General features: G+C 47.0%; 2 protein-coding genes across 5 annotated transcripts; one reads left to right on the forward strand and one right to left on the reverse strand.

Moving 5' to 3' along the window:
• The first annotated feature begins 1,206 nt into the window (after positions 1 to 1,206).
• Positions 1,207 to 9,075, forward strand: LOC133374735 (SLAM family member 9-like). 4 transcript variants are annotated; one of them, XM_061605933.1, is made up of 6 exons: positions 1,207 to 1,292; positions 1,999 to 2,550; positions 4,596 to 4,789; positions 6,051 to 6,392; positions 6,479 to 6,778; positions 7,822 to 9,075. In XM_061605933.1, exons 4-6 carry the CDS (start codon positions 6,188 to 6,190, stop codon positions 8,028 to 8,030), a joined length of 714 nt encoding a protein of 237 aa, XP_061461917.1. In that variant the 5' UTR covers positions 1,207 to 1,292; positions 1,999 to 2,550; positions 4,596 to 4,789; positions 6,051 to 6,187; the 3' UTR covers positions 8,031 to 9,075. The 4 variants fall into 4 exon arrangements, with proteins under 4 accessions (XP_061461917.1, XP_061461918.1, XP_061461919.1 ...); XM_061605934.1 differs by having other exon boundaries at positions 4,600 to 4,789; XM_061605935.1 differs by lacking the exon at positions 4,596 to 4,789.
• Positions 9,076 to 13,091: 4,016 nt separating this feature from the next.
• LOC133374805 (SLAM family member 9-like) lies at positions 13,092 to 17,608 on the reverse strand. The gene is made up of 6 exons (XM_061606024.1): positions 17,358 to 17,608; positions 15,957 to 16,292; positions 15,532 to 15,837; positions 14,463 to 14,570; positions 13,904 to 13,992; positions 13,092 to 13,626 (listed from the first exon to the last, which is right to left on the reverse strand). The coding sequence occupies exons 1-6, from the start codon at positions 17,419 to 17,421 to the stop codon at positions 13,399 to 13,401; spliced, it is 1,131 nt and encodes a 376-aa protein (XP_061462008.1). The 5' UTR covers positions 17,422 to 17,608; the 3' UTR covers positions 13,092 to 13,398.
• Positions 17,609 to 20,056: the final 2,448 nt, after the last annotated feature.

The following is a 20,056-nucleotide window of genomic DNA, read 5'->3' on the forward strand; positions in this document are numbered from 1 at the left end:
CAGGAGGAGGGGGCCGCAAAACCCTACTTTTTCCCTCCCTTTTCTATTCAAGGCTTCCCCCCCACCCTTCCAATGACCAAAGGGAGAGGCACTTGCAGACTGAACTGAAGCCTACCCCCTTCCCCATCCTTAGTCAAGATTTCCAACAGTGGAGACCTAGAATGCTTCTCAGAACTGGAAGAATGATCACATTGATTTATTTCAAAAATATTTCCACTGCACTCCACTGAAATGGCAACTTAATGCAATATGTTGTAGACTGTATGTAATGCAATAAAATTGTAGCTGGTGTTGAGAATACATTTATAGCACGACCTTTCCCCGTTCTCCTGTTGTTCTCCAAAGAAAATGCCCCCTCCAGCCCATGGGAGTCTTATCGTATTCAAGATTTGGGACACTATCTGCAGGCTTTTAAAATGTTGCTGCAGTGCGCATATTGGATTGTTTGTGTAAATACAACAGTTGCTATGAAGAGGGGGAGATCTCTCCCACCCCACCTGCAATGTCTCAGGAGGACCCAATCCTGGCTACAATGCTGGCACAGCATGAACCATCACACAGTTGCGTGCTCGCTTCCCATTCCCAACTTTAAAATACTTCCAACATATTTGTATGCTTCGTTCACCACTAGGTGGCAGCATTTGACTACTAATGACAGCAGAGCCTGTTTCTGCCAGTGTGTTTCATAGACGATGAAATGTCACAAAAGTGCAAACAATTTATGCCCTAGTTCACCCCACACACACGGCAAAAATGGGGGGCGGGAGTGGTCAGAGGAAGGAATTCCGGGCACTAGTAAAATAAGTCAGGGACTGTCATCCACTGGATCGCCTTCTGCTAGGCCAATAGTTTGCAGGCTGTGGAGTTTCATAGAATTCCTCTTTGGTCACAACCATTGGTGTGTTTGACCTGTGGCACTCACCGCCACTGGAGATGCTAGGGTATTAGAGGGGACAAGGTTCAAAACGGGGTGAGGTGAGGCAAATCCATGGAGACCAAGTGGACTGGGGTGGGGCTCAGAGTATGTACATCACCCCAATACAAGCCAAGCCTCAATGTCTAAACCCAGTTCACATTGGATTCCCCATCTCATCAGGCAGCTCTCTCTCTCACACACACACACACGTTCCCTCTGCCTCACAGCATCGTTTTTGAATAAGGAAGCATTGAGAAACACCCATTGCAAGAAAACAGGAAGTAATGTTGTCCAGGCTTTTAAATCAAGAGGCCCAGCTGATCACCCTCGTTTCCAGCGATCAATCCTGCAGCCAGGCACCCGCTCCTTTGCAAGGGTAAGTTTGCTTCAGGAACTGGGAAGGAAAGATGAGCTCCACCTCAACCACGGGGCTAAAGTACCTTAAGGACCACGGTCCCTCATGCTCCACCGTGATCCCTGAGATCCACCAGCTTCTGGTGGTTCCCCACATGGCTCCTGAGGCTACGTGCTTGGGACTAGGGGGCTGAAAGGCAGGGCATAGTGGCCGCCGGTTGAAGATTGGTAGTATGGATTTAATTGTCCCCTGACTGGGCTACCTTCCTGGACTGTTGTAAAGATTTGGATGTTAAGTGTGTGAGAGTTAACGCTCTGGGAACGTGCTAGGCAAAGAATGAGCTCTGATTTGTTTTTATATTCTACCAGCAACATATTGCAGTGTAGCCCCAGTAGCATAGTGGACCAACCCTGTTCATGGGTCTGTCTGGGTTAATGAGGGCCTCCCTCATTGGGGCTTCCCCAAAGGAGACAAGAACCAAAATGCAGCTATCCTTCAAAACCCTACTTTTTTTTTTAATTGTGTGATGTAATTTTCCAACCAAATAATGTGTTCAGAGCAGTGTATGTTGGGGGAAAGTGTGCATAAAAATGTATATATTAATGAAAATACCATTCAGAAGTGCACTGATTGGAAAAATGTGTGTATTAGGCATAATTGCATAGAAAGATGTCTATAGGAGGGGGCACCGAAATGCGGGTGAATTTTCATGAGTTTTTCTTTACAGATTGCATACTGAGTGTGTAGGACTGGATCTAAGACTGGGGGAAAAAAACTGAGAGAAGATGAACTGGGGAGATTTGCCCATCCCTGGATCCAACTGTTGCACTCAGTGCTGAAATTCGGGGAAGGCTCCAAGACAGAGTCCCCTTTATGACTCTTAATGCGAAGACAAGGGCTCAGGCAAAGATGTAACTAACTCAAAAAGGAAGGCAACAAAAAGGGGCTGCCGGGAAATGCAGGAAGGAGCCCCGGTGACAAGCTGCCCCGTTCCCTCGCCAATGGCTTTCCTAGACTCCTCTTTTCCAAGAGAAAATCGCCTGCCTTTGCGCAACAAGGCCAGCCGGCTGCTTGCATCCTGGCCTGCCAGGTCCAGCCGGCTGCTTGCATCCTGGCCTGCCAGGTCCAGCCACTTCCCACAAACTCCCCCTCGTCAGCCATAAAGTTTTCGTGGCATCTCTCTGCCAAATCCCTCGCAGGCCCAGATGGCTGGGAGGTGCCCAAGCAAAGGATTCGAACTAGCCCTTTCTGGTGTGTTCGTTCGCCTGCTTTCTCTTTGGTGAGTTACCCAAAGTTCACCATCACCGCGGAGGTTTTCTTGTATGGGTGTGTAGATTGAAGCTCCGAAGCAATCGCAGGGGGCTGCTATGCTGAATGGGTATATGTCTGGCCCTTCCGCACGCATGCACGTGCCACTTTCCTGGTCAAAATCCTCCCGTTATTTCTTGATTGTATTTCTGTCCTGCCTTTCTTATAACGAGCTCCAGGTGGTGTACGTGATTCTCTTCCCACGCCTCGTTTAATCCTCACAACAATCCTGTGAGGTAGGTTAGTTTGAGAGGCAGTGACTGGCCCAAGGTCACCCAGTGAGCTTCATGGCTGGGTGGGGATTCGAACCCTGGTCTCCCAGGTGTCAGTCTGACCCTCTAACCACTACACCACGCTGGCTCTCAGCTGCTATCAGACCATACAGCAGGGGGTGTGCTTGGGGCCATTGGGGTATGCCCAGAGCTTGGAAAAGTTACTTTTTTTGAACTACATCTCCCATCAGCCCCAGCCAGCATGGCCACTGGATTGGGCTGATGGGAGATGTAGTTCCAAAAAGTAACTTTTCCAAGCTCCTTAGCAAGCTTTGAGTAGAGGCTGGTCCTACTATCTACCCATGGTAGATCCTTCATGTTCAGAGGCAGTCTATCTTGGAATAACATGCACTGCTGGGGTGGAGGGAGAGAGACAGCAGGAAAGCAGGATGCCAGACTGGACACAGCTTGGATTGGTTCCAGCAGGGCTGGCCCGAGGGTCCATTCCATGGAATTTGCTGCCAGAAGCTGTAGCGATGGCCGACAAATTGGATGGCGTTAAAAGAGAATTGCACAGATTCATGGAGGAGGAGAAGTCTATCGGCGGCTACTAGCCACAACGGCTGTGTTTGCCCTCCACTGTGGGAGGCAGGGTGCCTCCGAATGCCACTTTCTGGGAGTCCCAAGTGGGGAGACAGGACCTGGGGCAACACTTGGCCACTGTGTGAACCAAGCACTGGATGGATCTTAACATAAAATCCTGGGCAGGTTGTTCAGCAGATTTTGTGGCGGGTGTGTGTGTGTCAGTTCCACACTTCTTTGACAACCAGAAAAAAAACCCTAACCCACATGAAGCTCTCGCTTTACATTTCCTTCTTTATTGTTATTGCTTGCTATTCCCTTGTTGTTTTGCAATTGTTTTAATTAGGTGCCGTAGCTAACCCGATAAAGACTCCTCCCCTGCTGGTTACTGGGACTGTTGCAAAATCAGCCTTTTCCCCATTCAATATAACCTCTGGGGATACTGTGCTGATGATTTATTTTATTTATTATTTGATTTATATCACGCCCTTCCTCCCGGCAGGAGCCCAGGGCGGCAAGCAAAAGCACTGAGAACTTTAAAACATCATAAAGACAAACTTTAAAACACATTAAAAGAAAACATGTTTAGTAACGTTTCTTTAAAAAAGCTAAGATTAAAAACATTTTTTAAAAAAGGTTTAAGAACATATATCAAAAAGCAGGGTTCAGAACATATTAGAAACGTCAAGCAAACTTCTCATCAAAAACACGCATGGATTGACTTGCCTCGTCTGCCACAGGCAGTGAGGGCTGGGGGCTCCATGTCAGTGGGGCAGTGGAATCCACTCCAGGTTTTAGGCTAAACTTTCAAGGAGCTGTCCAAGGTGCAGCACTGGCCATAGGCATTATGGGGGGGGGGGAGAGAATCTTTGGTTGGCCTAATAAAGATATTGCCCTATATATGGATGTTGGGATTTTTCATATGAGTCAACCTCTACCCTTTTAGATGAGTAGCATGTGGCTTCCAAATGCTTTTTTTAAAAAAAAGAAATGAAGAATAGCCAGACTAAAGTGGATGTCTGTTGATCTAGCGGTATAGCATGCTGTCCAGGGTTTTATCAATGTTGCGCTTGTTCAGGTGGCCTCAAATCTGCAGAATCTGTTTTTTTGGAGTTTGTGTGTAGCCCTGCATTCTGGAGCCTCTTAGGTCATGCATAGCTGGTTCTGCATTCTGGAGCCTCAGGTCATGCATAGCTGGTTCTGTTTCTCTTTCTCCCTTAAGGTAGGCCAGGATGGAGAAGATCAGTAGAACAAGCCTCCTCTTGGCCCTTGACTGATTCTTGCCACACAGGCTAGGGGAAGTTTCAGACATGCATCCCAGGAAACACCGTGCTTACACCCAGTTGGCTGATGTTTTTGAACAAAAGCAAGTGTATTAACCCTCACCATTTCCCCAAGAGACAAGAAGTTCCAGAGGTAAACAGTGTCTGGATTCTGTGCATTATGGCATTTTTGTACAAGGCCCCGTTGATAAAGACTCCAGTGGAGAATGAGGGCTTCTGAATACCAGCCTCCGGAAACTTCAGGAGGGGGGAGTTGCTCTTGCATTCAGGCCGTACTTGTGGGCTTCCCCGAAGAGGCATTTGGTGGGCTGCTGGGAGGTGCAGGGATGCAAACCGGACCCCCGACTGATGGGCCAAGCGCTGTCACGTCAGCTCCTATCTCGTTGGATCTGCCATCGGAAAACCAAGGCCAAGGTTGCTGAGGGCCGGGGTGAGGGGCAAGGGGCCGCTCCGTCTATGTGGGCAGGGAAGTGAGACTGAAGTGGCAGGTGGAGGGCTGAAGAGGAAGCTGTTGTGGTTGGGAGGGCTGAAGCGTGGCCTGTGCAGAAAGGAACCAGAGGCTGAGTGAGCGTCTGTTCCAACCCGGATGGAGGCAAGGATGGAATTGCACAGGGCTCACCTCTTGCTTGTGCTGTTCATTTCCCAGTTCCCAGGTGAGCGGTGGAGAAAAGAAAGGCAGAAATCTGCTCTCCAGGCCGTTGCCCAACAGGACCTACCTCCCCTGTTGGAGGCAATGTCACTGGCTGCTGGGAATCACACGTGGGGAGAGTGCCGCTCTTGGGCTCAGCTCCCCTTGAAGGCTTCCCTTTGGAGCATCTGGTCGGCCGCTGTGAGAGCAGGAGGCTGGGCTAGAAGATGGGCCTGATCCGGCTCCTGAAGGGCTCTTACGACCCAGAAGGGTCAAGGATGCCCCTCATATCCAGAGCCCGTTATGGTCTGTGGAGTGAGGCATCCCAATGGAAAGAGGACCAAGCAACTTTTCAGCTTCTGGCTTCCATCCGAGAACAAGGAAATTGGGTCTACATGTCCAAAGGGAATCCGGATCAGGTGGCCACTGAATTTCCTAGCTATGCTTCTAAACTTCGGGGGGGGGATCCCCAAACTTTGTGAAAATAGTAGAAGGCAAGTGAAGCAGCCATGAACTCAACAGGCCTGTGACATTTGTCACGTCCAGATTTTAAGGCTTTAGCAGGAGACATTTCTGTTTAAGCAAAGATGCAGGGCTCTCCATTTTCAAAACTGATCAAATAACTTTAAGAAATGGTGTATGTGTGTGTGTGTGTGACAAGGTCTCTAAAACTGTGGCTAGTCTGTGACTACATTGCCTTTATGGGGATGTGCATTTTCTTTCCCTCGCTCAAGCCTTTTGGTATCATTATTCGTTTGAATTTTAGGCACTGCGCCGTTTCCTGCACAGGATCCTCCTAAACTGGTGAACGGCATCTTTGGGGGATCAGTCTTGTTTCCCCTAAATATACCTCCCCAAAAAAGAGTGGTTGAGATTGAATGGAAATTTAGCCCCAAGGTGGGCATGCCACTCCTGATTGCCGAATTTGTGAATGGAGAGCTGAAGCGCCCGAACGAAGGCGACCGGTTTGGGCACCGGCTGGAAATGGCCGACGAGACCACGCTGAGGATCAAAGGTCTGGAGCTGGAGGACACAGGAGTGATGGACGTCCGTGTGAGGTTTGCGACCTCAGCAATTCTGGAACACTCCTTCAACCTTGCTGTCCATGGTAAGGGTCTGTTTCACCAAGTGTTGGAAGTAGGATCACACACCAACATTTTTCCCTGGGCAAACATTCTTATTTTTATCCGACAGAGCCTGTGCCAATGCCACAAATAAGTCACCGGCTCATTTCCTACACTGCAGATGAATGTAACATGACCCTACAGTGTCAGACACTTGGAAAGGGGGGGTTGCGTTTATCCTGGAAAATGGGGAACCCCCTGAGGGTCTTAGAAGGAGCACTGGGCTGGCACCGGCTCACTGACACCGGCAATGAGCTGCACCTGTCATGGAGGCCCACCACCTCCAATTCCACCATCACTTGTCTGGTTGATAATCCAGTTGACTTGAAGAACACCTCAGTTGACTTGTTCAACGTATGTCAGGATGCAGGTCAGTCCAATTCTAACTCTCTGTGGCTGTGTCCATTCCCTGGATTTTTGTATGGTTTTACTGCAATGTATACATATATTCAATTATGTTATGCTTTTATGTTTTTAAACAATCTTTTTGTGAGTCACTTATGAACTCTTTATGGAGCAAGCAAATAATAATAATAATAATAATAACAATAATAAATGAATTTAGGAGTATAGTGTATTAAGTTGTTTGGGTTCAGTGTAGTCCTCTGTTAAGTTTATATCTGTGTGGGCCAGATTGCTACCAAAATTAAAGTACCCTGGTGTTCTTTGGACACTCTCTCTAGCAGGGCATCCCCAGAACCATTTGTGAACAAGTTTAGATAGGGGTCTATACTGAGCATGATCAACCTTTTTGATTCTAACCTGACTTGCCTACTAGCTAGGTCTGTGCATTTATAAGGACAACTTGCTGCAATTCAGAAATCTAACTGGGGTGCCGAGTTCTATAGTTCTGCCAGCTTCCCATTTCTAATTGTGCGACTCCCACACAAAATAGGTTTCTTTGTAAAGGAATGGAAAAAGGATTAACGGGGGGCCAGGGGCATAACGCTATTAAAGACGAAGAAAGGGAACTTCAGTTCTCCAAAAGCTGGTTTGAACGGCGAAGTGATATTAGTAACCTTTTAAAAAGAAGCTTCGGTAGGGCCTAAGTGTGAGAGGGGAGTGTGTGCATGTGCAAAAACTGAAAACTTAAAAGATGAAGTCTGAAGACAGAAGTGAAACGGGAGAAATCTCCATGCAGTGGAGGTGTCAAGAGGGAGTGAAACTTAAAAGACTTAAAAAAAAAAAAACCTAAACGTTTGTGCAAACTCCACAGCTCAGATGGGAACTAAGCATTTTGTTCTTCATGTCGTCCCATCAACATGTAAAATTGTGCCAAATAATTTTACATTAAGCAGGGATCTGGTTGTGGGTCATGGCCAGCCATTGGGTTTTTTTCGGGGGGGGGCAGAGCTCTGACTGCTTGTAGTTCCCCCTTCCAAAAGACCCTCCCTTCCCTCTTCTCCCCTGCAGATGAATACGGCTGTTTCTCTTGGGTTAGAACTACCATGTTTGTTGGGCTCGGACTCCAGATCACCATCATTGTCCTGGTGAACATACTGGAAAGGAAAGACTGGAACCAGTGCTGTGCTGGTGTAGATGCAGGGATTGCCAACATGGCACCTGTAGGCACCAATAAGCCCACCAAGACCTTCTACCGTGCCCACAAAAGGTCTCCGTAAATATGGCCTCCAAAAAAATCCACAACAGATGAGAGACTGTTTGCTCTTCCTGCTCAGTTCCTCTTTGCGCTGGCTCAGCTTCTTCCACACTGGACAAACACACCCTGTAAACATTTCCCCATTTCAGTGGATGCCAGGATTGGACACCCTCCCCTTCAATTCTGAACTCAGGGGAGATGCAAAGAGTTCCTCTCTGCGGGCAAGAGTGGCGGCGGCTGATGTAGGTGCCTTTTTCCATTGGGGTGGGAGGGATGATGAGGGGCCTGCCTGCGGTCCCATGAGGGGCCATTTTGCCGTCCCATGTCTCTTTCTGCTCTTTTTTAGATGTGGCAGCCATTTTTTGCCATGCTACACACGCCGCAGCAGCCATTTTGTGACTGGCGTCTGTGGCACTTCCTCAAAATTCCAAATCAGCCCGCTGGCTCCAAAAGGTTGGCTCCTCTTGAGGTAGATCAGGAGCGGGGAGGGGGGGAGAACCCTCCAGATGATGGGAACTATAACTCCCATCAGCTCCAGCAAGCATGCCCAGTGGCCAGAGATGATGGGAGCTGTAGTTCAGCAACTTCTGGAGGGGCAAACTTTTCCCATAGCTGGTGTAGATGGTTGGAAGGCGACCCTCCTGTTTAAGAGATGGCTGGAACTGCTGCCCACCTCCATTAAAGAGGCTCTCACTCTCTCACATGACCAGAGAGACAAGCCAGCTCCCCCAGAAGGAGACCTCCAGGCTGCCTTTTTCAATGTGCATACCAAAAAGGAGCCAACATGTCGCTTTTTAAGCTTCTGCACATTACGTGTTGTATTTTTAAACTGTGTACACAGCTGCGGTACTTTGTGACGTTTAGCAGTTTCTAAAAATCCCAAATAAAACGATAAATTTATGACCCACACGACACACACACTTTGTTCCTAAGGATGATCCTTATTCCATTTTGATCCTTGCGTACTTAGCGGAAAGCAATTACATTGGAGTTAAGCCACATATCATTCCGTGAGAAGACTGCGGTGGTGTGCACAGAGAAAGGGGATGAAATAAAATGTAATAATGTTTTCAGTAGTCACTACAAAATGTCTGGTTTCTCAAGCTTAATAGTACAAAAGGCTTATTTTTTGCTTGAATATCACACTCCAAAATTTCAGTTGTGTAGATTTTCAATGATTTTGTTATGTAGGCCGCATTGAGAGTTTTAGGGACATCGGACACTGCTTTCTACTACTAAGACAGACCATTGGTACATTTAGCTAAGTACTTCCTGCACTGACTGGCAGTGGCTCTCCAGGGTGTCAGGCAGGCGGACTTTTCCCACCCCTGTCTGGAGCTTCTGCCACTGCAGATTGAGCTGGGGACCTTCTACATGCAAGGCAGGTGCTCTGCCACTGAGCTACGAAGGCCTTTCCCCGTAAAGTCCTCCTCCCCCTCGCATGCTTTCTGTTCTATATCGAGCCCCTGTACAATCTCCTCACGGCTCAGCCTGTGTCCTTCCTTCTTGACACCCCAAACTCCTGACTCTGCTCACATCTCCAGTCGAAACCTTCCCCACATAAACCCCTCTGTTTCCCTTCTTGTCTCAGCCCACCAGGGCTTTTCCTGGATGCTGATGATGGGAGATGGAGTCCAGCACCACCTATAGGGCACCCCTGGTTGGCAATCCCTGGTAGGGGTTCAAGGCACCTCCAAATCAGCATCCTTGAAAGTGAAGAAGCAATATATATGATTAGCCCTTAAAACTTATGCATAATAGAGGCATCCCAGCAGCGGCTGACAGAGAGATCATTGCCCATGACAGGAGAGAACAACAGTAGTTGAGAAAATGCTGTCAGATACATTTCACGAGATAACTTTTTTTCCCCAAGTGGTTGCAGGCCTGCATGTTTCACACCTCGGCTCTAACGTGCAAAGGGCAGGAAGATGTTCATACCACAGCTCGAAAGGACAGCCAAAAGATTATCTTCTCAAGCTGCTGATGCAATGCACGTACATCTGGGAAGAAATTCAGTTTATTTTGAATTTAAAGGCAAACCTACTTAATTCGCACTTGAGAACTGAGCCGTGCTCTGAAATGTGCACTTCTCTGAATTTTGCAGTGTAGTACTCCAGCCACGGAATGTGTACAAAAATGCATATGTGAGGGGAAAGCGTGCATGAATGCATCAGTTAGCAAAAACAAACATACCAAAAATGTGTTATAGTTGTCACGAATAGCTAAGTTTGGTCAAGCTAAAATGGCTCAACCAGAGGGAATTCGGGGGGGGGGGGGCTTTGTTGCAAAGACCTCTGGGATACTCTGTGCGGGGGAAACCCAAGTGTTTTAGTGCCAGACAGCTTCAAATTGCTAATGTCAAGAAGATGCAGCTGAGTCCTATCTGTTATCTCTTATCGGCTTCCGATCAAAGTCAGAAGGTTTCAGCGCTTGAAATCAAGGACCCTCTCGGTGTGAACTGTCCAGCCCTCCTTATCTTCAGAGAAGGTGATCACGGAAGGGGTGCCTAGGATAGCTAATTGGCCCCCTCCCTGTTGCCAGCTAAACCCCATAATATGAAGGATGATCCTTCAGTTACTTGTTCCCTCATCCCATCTATCTTGATTCGTCTATGGATTTCAGTAAAGCCTTCGGGAACCCGGCGTTTGGACTGCAAAGTGAGTATCGCTAGGTTAGTTAAGCTTTGTTACGTCCATTGTCTGTTTGAACCTGTAAATGTATCTTTTGCTCAGCCCTGTTGTGGGTGATTATCTTTAAAGGAAAGTATTGCTGCTCTGTTTTTATATGTATCTTTTCTTGTTAAATCAACTACCTTTTCTGTTTGGTGTGTATAACCTGGAGTCAATGACTCTAAATTCAATTCTTGACCATTAAGCTACTGGCTATTGATGGTTAATTTAGGTTAATGCTCCAGAGCAAAGAGTGTAACAATAGGTCTGCTCTAGGATTTAAGGTAGTGCTCTGAGTTCCCCTTACTCAGAGTGGAGGGCTAGTTAAAAGGGGTGGTGGCAGTCTACCTCCTTGCAGGGTTGGAGTTGGGCGTAACTTGGCCCTGGGAAGGTAAGAGTTTGCCCGGGAAGCAGGGGCCCAGGAAGTTGCGACTGTTCTCGGAAGCAAAGACCCCTCTTGGGTTGCTGAGGCCAAAGGACCCGAGGGGGCAATCTTTGACAATATTAGGGGCAAATAGCTTTGCAAAAATATGTGTATAATACATGTGCATACCAAACTGTGCATATTGGGGACGTTTGCACTAAAATGCTGACATTAATGTCTAATAACAACAGGGACTTTTCCCCAGTACCAGGGATAATATACCAGGTGGCAGCCCCCTCTCTCTAACACACCCCACATACAACTCTCCCTTTCCCACAGACCCCACATAAATCGACACCTCCCCCTCTTGCACACACAGACCCCACAGCCATCTCTGCCTCTCTCTGCCGGAGTGGATCTCTCTCAGTCATAAACAGACATAGCCTCTTCACAGGGTGAAGCAAGTGCCCTCAGCCAGCTCTGCATTGCCAGTGGGGCGACAAGCATGCAAGCAAACAAGACGGGCTTACTTGGTGAGCGGGGAAGCCCCCCCGCTTCTCCTCACTCTTCATCCTTCCCAACTGACCGGAACGCAAAGGGGCAGGCCCTTCCGGCCCCAGCAAAGTTATTCATCAAAACTTGAATTTTATATTTATTTGCATCATCATCAAACTAAAAGGTAAAGGTGTTCCCGCACTCATAGTGCGAGTCATTTCCGACTCTTAGGGTTATGTCTTGTGATGTTTACTAGGCAGACTGTATATATGGGGTGGGATTGCCAGTTCCGTCCCCAGTCTTTATTTACCCCCCAGTGTATGCCGGGTACTCATTTTACCAACCACGGATGGATGGAAGGCTGAGTGGACCTCGACCCCTTTTACTGGAGAAACGACTTCCTCCTTCCATTGGAATCGAACTCCGGCCGTGAGCAGAGCTTCGGCTGCGTTACCGCCGCTTCCCACTCTGCGCCACGGAGGGCGCCTTTCATCATCAAACTGGAAAGTATTAAATTCCTCTCTTGCTTCTTCACCTGCCACATGCAGCAATAATGCCGACTGGAGTCTCTCATCTCTCTGATCTGCTCCACTTGCCATGCAGTCCAATTCAAACCCTTGCTTCCACCTTCTCCACTTCTCTGCTGCATTGCCTTCAAACACCAACTTTCCCGGAGGCTTCAGCTGGTCCATTTTTCACTGCCTTATGTTTTTAGGTAGTCTTCTGACACCATGTAATATTTACCAGATTTGAAATGAGCTACAAATACTGGGTTAGAAGGAACAACCTTTACTTAACTGTGTGCTGCTGCAGAACCAAGAGCGGTATTGCTCTCACCCAGACAGAGAGCTCTTCTCTCATTTTCCTGCTGGTCCCCCCTCCAACTGATTCCCCCATACAACTATTTCTAATTCACTTGAGTTCCTACTCACGTTACACTGGCCCTTCCAGCCCCAGCAACAGCTTCGCCCAGTTCTGCCATTCTTCCGACTCCCTGACAACAACAAAAATGAGGGTCACCAACCCAGCACCTGTGGGTGCCATGGAGCCCAGGGTGCCAGGCCTTTGTGGCCACCATGGCACCTACTGGCGTGGCCATTCCCAGTTCATAAGATTTCTTGCCAGCCTCTCGCCATAAGATCCCAGGGCACAACAATATGATTGTGCAATTAAACAGCAGGTGAAAACAGTCTAAATGCATTGAAATTTGAAACTTTCATAATTTGAAAATGGAAATGCATTGAGAATACAATTAAAATGATTCCAGACTAAAGCACCATGGTGTATAGGTTATATGAAACAGAAGACATGGCTCCCACAAAAATACCCTCTCAAAGGGCAAGGTAAAGAGGTGCATCTTTCATTCTGTTTGTGAATCACTTCCTATGAAGCACCTTGAAGCAAGATAACCATAAGAAAATATGGACATAAAAAGAGCCTGCTGGATCAGGTCAGTAGCCCATCCAATCCAGCCTTCTGTTCTCACAGTCGCCAACTGGGTGCCCCAGAGGGAAGCCTGCAAGCAGAGCCTGAGCGCAAGAGCATTCTCCCCATTTGTAATCCTTAGCAACTGGTATTCAGAAACATGCTGCCTCTGACTGTGGAGGCAGAGCATAGCCACCGTGGCTAGTAGCCACTGATAGTGGCTAGTAGCCACATCCTCCATTGAGTTTTCTAGAAAACAAATTATACAGGAAAAACATGTGTAAAGCTATTTAATTATATATTAAAATTTGCTGGTGAGGAAGGCATTTCAGGGGTTGCTTGCTGTCGAGGAGACCTCAACTCGCATGATGCCTCTGGGCCTGTCGCCGCTTAATATGTTGCCGCTCTTTGGCCTGGACCTTTTGACGCCGCCGTTCTCAAGGACTTTGGGTGTGTGCCTCTGATGCTGCCTCTAATGGCAATGAGCATCCTTCAACAGAGATCCTCAATGGTGGCTCCAGGAGACCCTGCCTGCTCCCCAGGAGCTCGGTCTGTGGGGGGTCATATTCATCCTCTGGTACCGGAACAGGGCTAGACATCGCAGGAGGACAGGATTTCCAGGGTGGTGCTGAAGTTCTTGGGGAGTCCCCTCTGTCCCAGCGAGCCTGCAGGTGCAGAGAGAAAGAGACCCAGCTACTACCACACAAGTCATTTTGAGGTAAGAAAGAGACATCCCCCCATCATATGAGATCTGCTTGGTGCAGCGCCATTCCGGGTCACAGGGATGGGGAGCTTCAATCATCCATCAAAAGGCCATCTTCCTCATCAGGAGACCTGATCCAGGGTCTGGGTTCGAGGAATCATCTGTGGTGCTGGACCACAAATATATGTGATGATTCCATTGTTATTATTGAGCTACCATCCCTTCCTTACTCGTCTCACCTGATCATCGCCACCTTCTGGGGGGCTCCTGTCTGAGCAGTGGGGTGCAAGAGAGCTCTTTTTCTTCTTTGGCATCAGGAAGGCCATACCTGCAGAGTGTAACATGAACGCTTGCAACATCACAGATTTTTAAGGGATGCATTGCATGTTCAACCACCCCTCAGGCAGCACCTGTAGATAATGGGGGGTACATTATTTATTTATTTAGCCAGTATGGTTTAGTGGTTAGAGTGTTGGACTAGGACCTGGGAGGCCAGGGTTTGAATTCCCACTCAGCCATGAAGTTTGCTGGGTGACCTTGGGCGTCAGTCACAGCCTCTCAGCCTAACCTACCTCACAGGGTTGTTGTCAGGATAAAACGGGGAGGGGAAGGCCCATGTACACCACCTTGAGCTCCTTGGAGGAAATAAATAATAATGGGATAATAAAATAAATAAATATTCCAGGGCATCGACCAAACTCTGCCTCTCAGGATAAGCAGAAGAAAGGTAGATGCATGTTTGGCAGGCAGCCCCATCCTCAGGCAAGAGGGCAGGAAGATTCATAGAGATGGTTCTACCTCCTTTCATCCTTTTGAATATTTTCCTCCTGTTCCGCGTCATTATCAAAGTCGCAAAAGCAGCAGTGAGGTAGGCAGGAAGCCCCAAGGTCAACTTGGTTTGTACACCTGCAACGAACAAAACCGGTTTCTTGAGATATAGTGTAAGAACCACAGTCAAAGCAGAATAAAATTTAAAAAAGCAAATATGCCAACCATTTCCATTTGCATTTACTTAATCTGGCTTTCCTTGGGGTCTTTGGCACAGGATTTTGATCTGTCGCGTTTCATTTTGCTCTCCTTTATATGAGACATTGGTTCATTTTCTCCAGCTCAAGTGGAGCAGGCAAATCATCAGCTTCTCCCTGGGGATTCTGGGACTTGTAGTCCCAATCCCTCCCTTCTGGGGAAAGATCCTCCCCGGGGGCGAGAGCTCCTACAGGCATCACAGCTGCCTTTTTGCCTGTCTCCAACAGCAGGGCTGTGTTTGACTTAGTTCTGCTCACAAGCATTCACCTCCCCTTGAATGCTTGCAACATCACTGATTTTTAATTGCATACTCACCCCCCTCCCCAGGCAGCACCTGTAGATAATGGTGGAATAGCTCGCAATTAGGAAAGGAAAGATCTGCCAATTTTGGTTCTCTCAGTTTCTAATTTTTCCAATCTTAAATTCAGTTTTCCACACTTCTGTAGCCATTTGCAATTTGTTTTTTAAAAAAATGCTCATGAAAATCCATCAGCATTGTAGTGAGAATTTCTCCTACTAAACACCTCTTTGTAGGCAGTTTTGACGAATGTACACCTTTTTGCAAGCAGTTTCTCCATTTGTATGTTATTTTCAGTAATATATTCATTTTTATGTACACTTTTCCTGAATATATGCATATTTGCAAACATTCCTTAGTTGGAGTACTGCACTGCAAAATTCGGATAAATTTGCATTTCAAAGGATGGCTGTGTTTTGGTTCACATATTGTTTTGGCGAGTGCAAATTTGTTAGTTTCTGCTTTAGATATGAACCGAATTGAATTTCTCCCCCACTCCTAGTTGCCATAAATTGTTTGAAGAGGATGGAATAAACTACTCACCTTGAGTCTCCTTTTGGCAGATACTGAGCAAATCGAAGGAGACGTTTTTCTGATCCACGGGGTTGCTGACCAGGCAGGTGAAACTGGAGTCCAAAGGAGTAGGCTGCCATGACAAGCGGAGATCCCTGCCATTGTCAGAGAGGTGAAACCAATCAAAACTGTCTTCTAAGGCCCTGAGGGGATTCCCTGTTCTCCAAGAGACATCAAATCCCCCGGTTCCGGACACCTGGCACTGCAAGGTCACGTTGCACCTGCCTGGGCTGTTGGAGACTTCTTGGTGGCATATTTGTGGTGTTGGCACCGGCTCTGTTTGAACAGAAATGAAAGCGATGTGAAGGTTGTGCCCCACACGGCTCTCGGTAACCGTGTAGGGGAAATGGTTCTTAGCCGATTCCACTGACAAGGATGGTGAAATAATTGCTTACCATAGACAGCGAGATGGAATGTGTGATCTTGGACGACTGCGGTGGTGAATCTCACACGGACCTTGTATATCCCAGTATCCTCCACCTCCAGGCCCTTGATCCTCAGCGTGGTCTCATTAGCCATTTCCAGCCGTCCTTCAAACTTGAGATTTGGCTGCTCCAGTTTGCCATTTCTGAATTCTCCAAGGAGATACGGCTCACCAGTTGCGGGGTAGAAGTCCCAGGTAATTCTGGCAACTGTTCTTGCTGGAGATACAGTTACGGGAAACGAGGCTGATCCTCTCAGGATCCCCTTCAAATGACGGGTCGGATCCTTAGCTGCGTTGCTCAAAGTGCCTGTGGGGGGTGGAGGAGAGGCTGCTTTTCATCTCTCTTATCACATCAAACATTTTCATCACACTTTTAATGCCTGGCAAGGTGATCTAGGCCAGCCTTTCCCAACATCTTGGGTCCCCAGATGTTGCTGGACTACAGTTCCCATAATACCTGACCATTGGCCATGCTGGCTGCTTGTAGCCCAGCAACATCTGGGGACCCAAAGGTTGGGAAAGGCAGGCCTAGAACTGACCCCCATGCCCCATATCAGTGCAACAAATTATGAACATTAGAGCCAATGGGATGTATGTATTATTAAATTTATATACCACCCTTCATCACGAACCCCCAGGGTGGTTTACAGCATAGTAGGTAACAAGCAATATATGTCAACACTCGACAAAGTATCCACACTATACAAAAAATTATAATTACAAATACATAATCAAATACAAAGCCTCATAACAAAAGCTATTACCTACTTATCTCAGATGCAACTGTAAAACATAATGCATAGACTGTATATAACAGCAACAACCCAAGAAATAAATAAAGGATGGGAAAGTCAGGAGCAGGGTATATAAAACACAAAAGCAGTTTGCAAGCAGACAGACGGCTCTCTACACAAAAATAGCTCTTCATTTCCCCCTGTTGCCCTCACAGAAAATGACAGGCCCTCCCAACTCTCACTTGGCAGCTCTCCTTTCCTCTCCCCACCTCTCCCCTGGGGAGATCCCCACCTCCCTGCCTCTCACACAGGGTCCTTCCTCCCTCCATCTGCCGCTTTCATGTGGGTGAAGTCATTGCCCCCCCAATGGCGTTCCACAAGGGAAAACACCAGAGGGCTGATCACCTGTGGGGTCTCCCCTTGGGGTGACCCTGCTTTCGGGGACACATCACTGGGCAGGCAGCCGCCTGCAGTGTGACTAGCTTCTCTCTTCCCTCCCTGGAAACGTACCCTCAGGGTCAATAGTGTCTACTTTGCTGCCTCCATGCAGTACAGATGGTGCAGAATATTCGCAAAATCAGATTTGGTGTCGAATTCTGGGATAATCCGCCAGTCCTCTCGTCATTGAACAGGCTTACCAAAGGAAGAGATGATCAATGCTTTGAACAGAAGGATCTTGAGGCTTGTGGAAGCAACATTCATGATCTTTTCTGCCCAGGACCTGGTGGAGAGAAGAAGAGTGGACTTGCGCAAACTTTGGCTCTACCCTCCGGGAGGAAATGACACCCAAGCCATGCTGGAAATGTCAACAAAAGACGCCCACTATTTTTAAGAGACATAAAAAGCCGCCCAGGACAGAGGCCTGTCTAAGAGAGAAAATGTTCAGCATGCCTTCCGAAGAGCAAAGTGGAACAGGAAGTTTTTGCAGGCTGCAGAGCTGAACTGATGAGTCACTGGCAATCTTGCACTCTCCTCCACACTTCCATACGGGAGTCTTTAGTTCTCCTGTGCACACACACATAGCTAATGCGTATTTTTCTGTGCTGTTTTACTCTCTGCCGTTGACATTTTTTTAATGTCCAAACTGGTCTGTTTTTAATATTTGTGGTCACTCATAGAATCATAGAATAGTAGAGTTGGAAGGGCCCGATAAGGCGATCAAGCCCAACCCCCTGCTCAATGCCTATTGCTTTGTAATATTTTACTGTCTGTAAGTTGCCCAGAGGAAAAACACTTTTATTGGGGTATAAATGTGGTCAATAAATAAACAAAGCCAGCCCACAGCATTCCAGGCCCTTTCAGCTTGTGGCCCACTCTTGGGTTTCCCCAGCTATAAGCGTCTTGGGAGAAGTCTCCAGATCATCTCTAGGATTGTATTCCAGTGGACGTGATGTCAGGAAGGGTTAGGGTTGGGGGGGGAGCATCTTCTCTCCCACAAACTCTGCATAAAGTATGAGAAGATGGAAAAAAGGGTTTTGTTACCTCTAAGCTGCCCAGAGAAAATACATTTATGGGGTGGCACATAAATATAGTTAATAAACGAATAAAGCAGTCCTTAAACTTTGCAGGCCCTCTCGCCTCACTGCCACTCCGTGTTTCCCCATTTTTTTCTGTCCTTGCATCCTCCACTGAAAAACCCTCCAGCCCATCTTCTGAATCATCTCCTGGTGGGAGTTGATGCCAGGCAGGGGATGAGGGTGGGCGCCTTCTCTTCTACAAATTCTGTGCCTGCATAAACGCTGCCTAGATGAGGAAAAGGGCAGTCCCTCCCCACAAAGTCTCTGGTTCCTCAAGTGTGACCTTGTTGGGGTATTGGCTACATATATACCATCACAGTAGTCCCCCGAATGGTTTAACAGTCAGTCCCTCTTTCCCAGGGAACTCGAGAATTGTAGCTCTAAGAGATCTCCTAACAACTCTCCGCACCCTTCACAAACTTCACTTCCCAGGATTCTTTGGGGGAAGCCATGAATGTTTCAAGTGGAATAAACGTCTGGTGTGGATGTGGTCTTAGGGAGTGTAAGTGGTTTTGAGAGTGGAGAAACAGATGTTGAGATTGTTTTGGGAATAGACTGAGGAGGGGAGGAGACAAGTTGGAGTGAGAGAGGGCTCATAGGTTGGGGTAGGTTAAGCAGGTTCTAGATCAATCAATCAATCAATATAATTTATTTCAGTCATAGACCAGATACACATAAATACAAACAAGTAAAATATGTTGGCAACATACATCCAATCAGTTTTTACAAGGATTTGATCAATGCTTTCCTACAAGAAATAGAAGCCGCAATATATTTGGCGACTTTATACGTAACCTGGGGGGAGTAATCACCCAATAGGTAATCGACATAAAAGGATTCTGGTCTGCCAGGGAAGGAAACTAAAATAGGGGAAATTAGCTGTTGCCTTAAATCATGATAAAAAGGGCATCTCAATAAAACATGGACATTAGTTTCCGTTTCTTCATTGCCACAGGGGCAATTTCTTTCTCCGTATGGGACTTTGTTAAACTTGCCCTCCAAAAGAGCAGAGGGGAGAGTATTCATTCTCACCAAAGTGAAGGCCCTTCGGTATTTTGGAAGAGTCAGATCGGCTAAATAGGGCATGGGAAGGAAACATCTAGGGTTATACCTATGTTTTCTTATCAGCAGCAAATGGTGTTGAAAATCTATGTCTTTAATGCGTTGGCAAATAGCCACACGGGCTGTGTCATAGCCCATTTTTAGAATTGACGGTACGGAAAAGCCCAACATAGTTATTTTATCTAAAATCAGCTTTTCCCACATTGATTTAAAATCATCAACTAAAATAAAAGGGGCAAGACGTTTTGGCTCAAAAATCAGTTTCAACCATGCATTTATTCTGAGAACCCAAATGCGCGATTCAATTGATTGTAAACCTGTTTCCAACCTCAGAATAAAACTCGGTATACAGGTGGAGACAGCCAGAACAGCTCTCATAAAAGTGTTTTGGATAGATTCTAGGGCCGAATGTTTCTCAAGGAAGAAGATTTGAGATCCATATAACAATTGGGGAATAATTTTCGCCAGGAATGTCTTAACAGCTGATGGAAGGGATTGACCGCCACGCTGATAGAAGAAGGTTATTAATGCCTTCATTGATCTTTTTGCATTTAAAGCAGCTGCGTTAATCTGTTGTTGAAAGGATCCTGAAGCTTGAAAAGTTATACCCAGATACTTAAAGCTATTTACCTGGTCAACTAGGTGGCCATTGATGCGCCAAAGATGTTTTTTTTTCTTTTTAGAAAAGACTATGACTTTCGATTTTGAATGATTTATAATTAAAGATTCCGATGCACAGAAAGATGTTAATGCGGCTA

This window comes from Rhineura floridana, chromosome 22 (genome assembly GCF_030035675.1).
Source record: "Rhineura floridana isolate rRhiFlo1 chromosome 22, rRhiFlo1.hap2, whole genome shotgun sequence".
NCBI classification, from domain to species: Eukaryota; Metazoa; Chordata; class Lepidosauria; order Squamata; family Rhineuridae; genus Rhineura; species Rhineura floridana.